The sequence below is a fragment of the Olea europaea genome, chromosome 18, assembly GCF_002742605.1.
Source record: "Olea europaea var. sylvestris chromosome 18, O_europaea_v1, whole genome shotgun sequence".
NCBI classification, from domain to species: Eukaryota; Viridiplantae; Streptophyta; class Magnoliopsida; order Lamiales; family Oleaceae; genus Olea; species Olea europaea.
This window is the reverse complement of record NC_036254.1, coordinates 7,758,095-7,765,957: the sequence shown is the minus strand read 5'-3', so window position 1 is coordinate 7,765,957 and position 7,863 is coordinate 7,758,095. Positions and strand designations below refer to the sequence as shown.

The 7,863-nt window shown below is 33.8% G+C and overlaps 1 protein-coding gene across 1 annotated transcript; it reads right to left on the bottom strand.

Annotated features, from left to right (window-relative positions):
• Positions 1-4,237: 4,237 nt before the first annotated feature.
• Positions 4,238-5,968, bottom strand: LOC111366457. The gene is made up of 2 exons (XM_022987213.1): positions 5,863-5,968; positions 4,238-4,828 (listed from the first exon to the last, which is right to left on the bottom strand). The coding sequence occupies exon 2, from the start codon at positions 4,823-4,825 to the stop codon at positions 4,436-4,438; it is 390 nt and encodes a 129-aa protein (XP_022842981.1). The 5' UTR covers positions 4,826-4,828; positions 5,863-5,968; the 3' UTR covers positions 4,238-4,435.
• Positions 5,969-7,863: the final 1,895 nt, after the last annotated feature.

Sequence of the window (7,863 nt, the reverse complement as noted above, 5' to 3'; positions counted from 1 at the left end):
GCCACTGCTACACCAACAAATGATGCAAAAGTGGTTTTGAGGTTTCTACAGAAAAATATCTTTACGCGTTTTGGCACACCTAGAGCAATAGTAAGTGATGAAGGTACACATTTCTGTAACAAGCTGTTCAATTCTCTTCTAGCTAAGTATAATGTCAAGCACAAGTTGGCACTTGGTTATCATCCACAGTCGAATGGGCAAGCAGAGGTGTCTAACAGAGAGATTAACAAATTTTGGAAAAGATAGTGAATACCAATCGAAAGTACTAGTCTCTCAAATTGGATGACGCTCTTTGGGCATATCGAACAGCCTTTAAAACACCAATTGGAATGTCACCCTACCGTCTAGTATTTGGAAAAGCTTGTCATCAGCCGGTGGAATTGGAGCATCGAGCTTATTGGGTTGTGAAGAAATTGAATTTAGATATGAAATTGGTCGGCCACAACGTTTGTTGCATCTTGATGAGTTGGAGGAATTTCGAAATGATTTATACGAAAATGCAAAGATATACAAAGAACGGACAAAAATGTGGCATGACAAGAGAATCTTAAGGAGGGATTTCAAAGCAGGAGAGCGAGTTCTTCTATTCAATTCTCGCTTGAAACTCTTTCCTGGAAAGCTCAAATCCCGGTGGTCGGGACCATTTGTAATTCGTAAGGTATTCCCTTATGGTGCAGTGGAGTTAGTAAGTATGGATGGGTCTACCTTTCAGGCAAATAGACAACACCTCAAGCATTACTATGGAGAAGAAAATAAGGATGTGGAAGAAATTACCCTTGATAAACCAACTTAACACCACGTTCACGTCCAGCTAAAGACGTAAAAGAAGCGCTTATTAGGAGGCAACCCAAGGTTTCATCTTTATTTATTTATTCTGTTTTTGAATTTTAGGATAATTTATTTTATTTCAGAGTTGTTATTTAGGAATTCATCAACCCTACCCGTCCCTTAGGTTTTTGAAAAATCAAGTTGGTTATCAATGTTTGAGCTAAGTACCACTTGTTCCATGAGTTTAATATCCACAATGTGATTTTTCAGGAATATGACGTCGTAGATCAATCAAACAACATTGACAAGGATAAGCTGGATAAATCTCAAGTTTGGGGGGAAAGCTAGAAGAAACATCCATCAAATTCAACATTAGTGCACCAAACCATCGTTGGCAATTCAGACAATTCAGGGAAGTTCTCCTCTTTTTCTTTTAATTTAACATTGGGGATAATGTTTAGTTCAAGTTTGAGCGGAGTGTATTATAAAATGTCTAATTGCCTAAATTTTTTGGTTTTGTCTGATTTGTGAGCAATTTTTTTTCATTTGTGTGTTTTTTTTCAAAAAAAAATATTTGTTCGTTTTTTTTCTATTATTTATTTATTTAATTTTTATTTGTGTACATTGTCAAATAAAAACAAAAATAAAAATAAAAATTCGTGTTTTTGCATGCTTGTGTGAGTTAGAAAGCCTTGCCGATAATAATATATATTATTGAGAACATGCATTAATTCATGGATTATGAATAGGTTATGTGTATTTGAGTTAGATTTTTGCTTGTTCATGTGAAATGGAAAATATTTTCGCACATGAGTTGATGGTAGCATTGTACATGAGTAGGTTGATTGACGTTTGTAGGTTGATTGACGTTTGTAGGTTGAAATAGAGAACTTAGATGCAGAAACCCAAACAACCATTAAACATCACAATACCCTTAAACCAAACTTATGATGTTTGGATGATTGCACTGTTGTTGGGAAATTTGGAGATAAATGAGGATTCTGTATATGCTAAATTTTGTGTGGATTGTCTGATACCAATAGGATTAAAATTGGGTGAAAACCTTAAATTAGATGTCGATTTTCGAGAATAGGTGTTTAATAAGGGGCATTACACTAATCATCGCATAAAAAAAAGATCCCAATGAGAACAGCTTTAATAATCTCATTGTGAAGCGTTTCTTTATAGCTTTTATGACTCGAGTGATTAAGCCTGCAAAGGTTTAAAACCTGGTGCCCTAAAGTCATCTGATTTGGGAGTTATTGGCCTAAAGTTTGCTACATAAATCATTTAGAAAGTTTAAGGGAGAGACGTCCACACAAAGAGTGATCAAAGAATAAATATATATATGAAAAAAGAGAAAAAAAATTAGATATCAAATGCCTTGATTAAGCCCTGAAAACTTATTTTAAAGGATTAGACCTTTGATAAGGGGTTGGTAATTTGATTGATTCCTAGAGGTTGAAGCAGTCAAAAATAAGGAGAGTCCTCATTTGTTGATATGTTGAGCTGCAATCAGTGAAATCTAACCAAACTTGAGCGGTGTAAGATATTAGTATTAAAAATTAACTTTAGAATACACCTTGGGAAGCGAAAAAAAGAACAAGTGTGGGGGTGTGTGAATCCCACGAGTGAGGCAAGGAAATATTTAAGGTCGGGAATTGGGTCAACTTATTATTGTACAGCGTAGCACTTAACTCTTCACACACGCGCTCGTTTTGCACTGAATAGGTGAGAATTTGGCTCGTGCATTATAACTTTAAAGTAATTCATACAATTGACGCTATATTTTTAATCCTAAGGCAAGGTGTCTAAGATAATGTGTTTTTTTTTTCAAGTGATTTTGTGTGCTTTAATTATGTTTGTGTGCTTGTTAATGACTTTCTATGTTTTGGTGTTTGCACGAGGACTAGCAAAATATTAAGTTTGGGGGTGTTTGATGAGTGATATTTCACTCTTCATATCAAGGCCATTAAACTTATTATTTAGTTGATTCTCATGTAGTTTAGAGGTGCTAACATGTGGTTTTCATGCTATTTTGAAAGATGGATGAAGTGGAGAAACAAGTGATAAAAGAGGCCAAATGAAAGAAATAGGCAAAAGTTGGTGAAATTGGATGAAATGACCAAAATGTAAAAGATCCAAAGTTCGAGGACTAAGGTGCACATAATCAAAAGTTGTGTCGAAACTTGGAATGAAGATACGAGAGTTCTGGAAGCCAATTGGATGAAGAAAGATGTCAAAGGGATCAAATTTAGTCAAGATATGATCATAAATCATTTTCCAACCAAAAAGTTTTGCACCGAATTTTTAGTCTCACATTCAGACCCATTTTCGACACAGCAAACGATCGAATTGGAGAATGATGCCTGAAGTAAAGTTGTAGCCCTTTGAATTACCTTTTCAACGCATCTTAAATCACCTCAATTGGATATCGGAAGAAAGAATTATGATAAAAATACTGAAAGTTGTGCGGTGCAACCGAAGTGGTCACAAGCGCCCAGGCGCTATCCCTCAGCGCCTAGGCGCCATGTTGCTGTAATTTTTTACAGAAAGTCAGCACCCAGGCACCGCCTTGCGGGAGTAATTTTTTGGGTTTTTACCATTCTTTCTCTGCCCAACTCATCCCCAAATCTTTCCAAAACTCCTACACACTATAAATACATTCCAAATACCTAATTTCAAGGGGTTGGACGACTGAAGAGAAAGAGGCAAAGGAAACATCAATTGAGAGGAAATTCACCAGATTTGGAAAAGAAATCAAACAGCAAACTGAGTTTTTCTTATCTTTTTCTTCTCCATGATATTAAATTTGTATTTTATTGTGTTTCTCTTCTCAATTATGAACTAAACTTTTAAATCTAGGGTTTGATGTAACCTATTTGAGATATGATTTAATTTCTTTATAGTATTTCCATTTAATTTTCCAGAATTGATTTTTATTTTCTTGCTTAATGCTTTTGGTTGCCTGATCACCAATTGAATGAATTGATGTTCTAAATTTCACGCTCGAGAGAGGGAAATTTAGGCATGATCTAAGAACAATATAACCTAGATTTGTAGGTTTCGAGAGAAGGTGCAAATCTTTGAGGGTAAAACAAGAACCAATTGCGTGATAATCTTTATATATTTAATTCGGAATAGAGATATTGGGGTTAAAATATAGAGATATGTTCTATTTGACACTCGAAAGGGGGAAATAGAATTAATTTAGGATTCTTGCCTATGAATTCGGGAAATAGTTGATGGAAATATCTATAGGAATTGGGAATTATGTCGAGAATATGGTGAAATCACTCCCTAGACATTACGTAATTTTGATTTAATCTTTAGAAATTGCCTCACTTTTATTGTATTATTTAATTCATTGACATTAGTTTAGTATTCAAATATCAGTTTAACACCCGATTGTCTAGATAAAGTAAACGCGAACACAATTATAGTACTCAGTGGAAGTCGAATATCAATCCCTGTGGGTTCGACACTTTTCAATTCTTTAATATACTACAAAACTTGATACCGTGCGCTTGCAGTATAAAATCACGTTATATAAATCGCGTGGCAATGGCAAGGATTCAAGTACTTGCCATACAAGAAAACTATCTGCTAAGTAAACTTTCATTCCTTTCAGCTTGTTAAAGAAATGAGTAAGCTTCATAATATGCTCTCAAACTCCGCTAACCCCATCATAGGTTGTGGTAGTAAGAAGTTTCATCAAAGTTCCCTCTTTTGCCTTGTCAAACTTAGTAAATTTCTTCCCAACTGCCTCAAGATATTCTTTGGCATTATCTGTATCAGATATGCTCTGCCTAATGGACTTATCAATAGTATACTTCATGATCATAAGACAAGTCCTATTAGAATGCACCCATTGCTTATAAAGAGTCTTTTCAGCTGCAGTACTTTCACTAGTGGGTTTCGTAGGTGCATCAACCCTCAAAGCCAAATCCAAATGCATAATAGCCAAATTAATAGTGAGAGATTCATGCCAATCCTCATAATTGGTCCCTATTAGACTTTTGATGACATACAGAGAGAGACATAGCTCCATTGCCATATGCTGAGGAGAATACAGTAAAAAATATATTAAACATATAAGATGATAAACATGCACCCATAAATGTATCCACTAGGCAATTTTATATCCATACTAGAGATTTATTCAAAATAAACTCTTACGAACTATACTAGAGCCCAAGACACACTCAAGGCTCTTACGCATGACAAAACAAAATAATTAAATACAAGGATTTAAGATGGCCCACTACCAAGAGGATAGAATTAGGCCACTAAGTACCAAGCACTTAATTATTATCTTTGTCGTCCTAAGCATCCTACGAAATAATAATTTACCGACAGGCAAATTTACTATTCGTATGGATCTTAGTAAAATGTCATTTAGCGGAAACATAAATAATACAACAATCCCAATAATTTATCATAACTAGACCCACAAGAGGTGAGTACATAGCCACTCCAAAACATCGGTATTACAACAAGGTGATTTAACTCACATGGAAAAAAAAAATTTACTCTCGACAAAAGACCTTATCCATTACAACCAATATATATATATATATAAAATAATCAGAAACATTTTTTGGATAAGGAATAATAATCAGAAACATACATCCGTAAAAACAAAATCCCAAGAAATTTGGTCCAATGGTATAAAATCTCACAAAACAAGCTGACGCACATAGCTCATTGCACCAAGACCATTAAAGACAATACATAATGCTGTAAAGAATGCCAAAACATCATTCAAGTGATTATGTATATCTGATTGTCTCGTTTCTCGCATAGGTGATTGGATAAATTAATTTCAGCAACCTCCAGCTCCAAGGAGGCAGAAAAAAGAAAATTTAATAAATCCATTTCTCGATAATGGTTACCGCAAGTTCTTTCAAAAAGGGCACTCAACAAGACAGTCAAAATTTGTTCCAAAAATTTTAAGCCAATGTTTGGCTTTCTCAGAATCACACAGCCATGAAAATGAGAAGGTGGCTCTGATACCATTTGCTAAAAATCTATAGAAACATCAATAACTCCTTATTGTCATAGCATGTTCACCAATAATAAAAGAAAACATACTTCTCATAGCTTGTGATTGACCGTTCATGGATTCCTGACTGTAAAGAAGATGAAAAACTTGATATGGAGAGAACTACTCTCTAACCCCTTTCAAGCCCTTGGAGCTGTCCTCTTTGTTGCTCAAAAATTGTGAGGACAAAAAAGCCAAAGTTTATATATATATGTGTGTGTGTGTGTGTGTGTGTGTGTGTAGGATTCAATGGGCCTACCCTATACAAGGTGGGTTGAGAGTAGGGGCCTCAAAAACGCATTAGTAAAAGGGCCATCCCATTATGGGTTCAAAAATGACCAATAAAATGCAAGTCCATAAAAAATAAAATAGGGTGCCGGAATTACACAAACATATATAACGGAACAGACAATTTTTTTATGCAATTTTGATAGGTTTGAGTTCAGATAATAAAATTTCAAAGAAATTCCGATCTTGCTAGTGAGCATCGTTTTCTCAACATTGATTTGAAGCAGCTATGTAATGGATGACATTTTATGTATTTGCAGTTTTACCAATTCCAAATATGTTAGAAAGCAAAGTACAAAACTCGAGGAAGCTCTCACAGTGCATTCTACTTGTAACGGAAATGAGATTGCAATAAATCTGAATCAAATTGTAACTATTGTTACCCAGAAACATATCAAAGCACCAGCAAATGTACAGTGTATACCTCATCCGTAGTAACTTTCAAACGTAGTATTAAACAAGATTGAACAATTCAATAAATTAGATTTCAACGTCCTTTTATATAAAGTTTAACACTGTACAATCTATTTTACTAAGTAAGACAAAATGCTAGAAAACTTCATTGACTACGTGAAGTTTGTAGTGTCTTTTGTTTAAAAACAAACAATAATTGTGAATTTCAATATGTTATTAATAAATTCTGTAACCTTTCTGATAGTACTATTGCTATGGATTCATCCCCGTTTGGGAGTTATTTTTCACCCCAAGAATTTGATTTTTTGACTGTTATTTCACTATTTCAACTGTAATTTTTGATTTTTTCTTTCACAGGTACCCTCCACTTTATAACACACATGCATAAAACTTCGACGATTTTAAACAAAATTTATCCTTGAACATAATTATATATATTCATGAAATTTACATTACATTAAACTATATATGTACTCGATTAGCTCAATTACAGAGTCAAGTAGTTCCTTAAATTATTTTTGACTAATTTTACCTTCTTCTTTTTGTGGACACTCCTTTTAAATTATCTTTATTTCAATTCACGCACAACTACATTGATGAATTTTAGTTACAGAAAACAGATATTAAAAGAAGTTCTCATAAGTAATGTAAGAAATGTAGCCATTTTTCATTCTCTGTAGCCTTTCTAATTTTCAAATTGTTTATTTTCATTTCTATTGATTCCTTCCCCACCTCCCCCCCCCCCCCCCCCCAAAAAAACAAAAAAAAAAAAAAAAAAAAAAAAACAAAACTCTCATGACCGTCTCCAAACCTAATGATGGCAATGGGATCCAAGTTGGTCCTCCTCATTCTCCACTTAGATCAATAATTTCTAGGAAGCTGGTTGAGTGGGACAGAATAGGAATTAACATATTCTAATTTATATATTTATTATTTATTTTTAATATAATTTTATTATTTTTAAATTCATTTTAAGTTTAAGCCCCTATTTGGGCCAAATTTTGTTTAACCATCAAATCAGCCCACTATTCTTGACTTTAACATGCACATGCGAGGTCCAATTGAACAAACAACGATAAAAAATTTGTGAAAATTACACGGTTCCCTACTTTAAAAATTCACAATTTCAAAATAAGATGGATAGTTTAACATTTCAAAAATCAGAAGTTTTATTTTAATTAATATTTTTTTAAAATAAATATTTTTACTAAATATATATACTCCATTATACACACAAACCCTAATTAATTCCCAATATTCTCTCTCTATATTTCTCTCTCGTCTCTCGTCTCTCGTCTCTCGCTCTATTCCCTGAAGAAAACATAGCAGTCACTAATTTGTTTGTGTGG

Excerpts from the sequence above, each read along its gene's own strand:
- LOC111366457 (XM_022987213.1), bottom strand. The coding sequence starts at position 4,825 with ATGGCAATGGAGCTATGTCTCTCTCTGTATGTCATCAAAAGTCTAATA.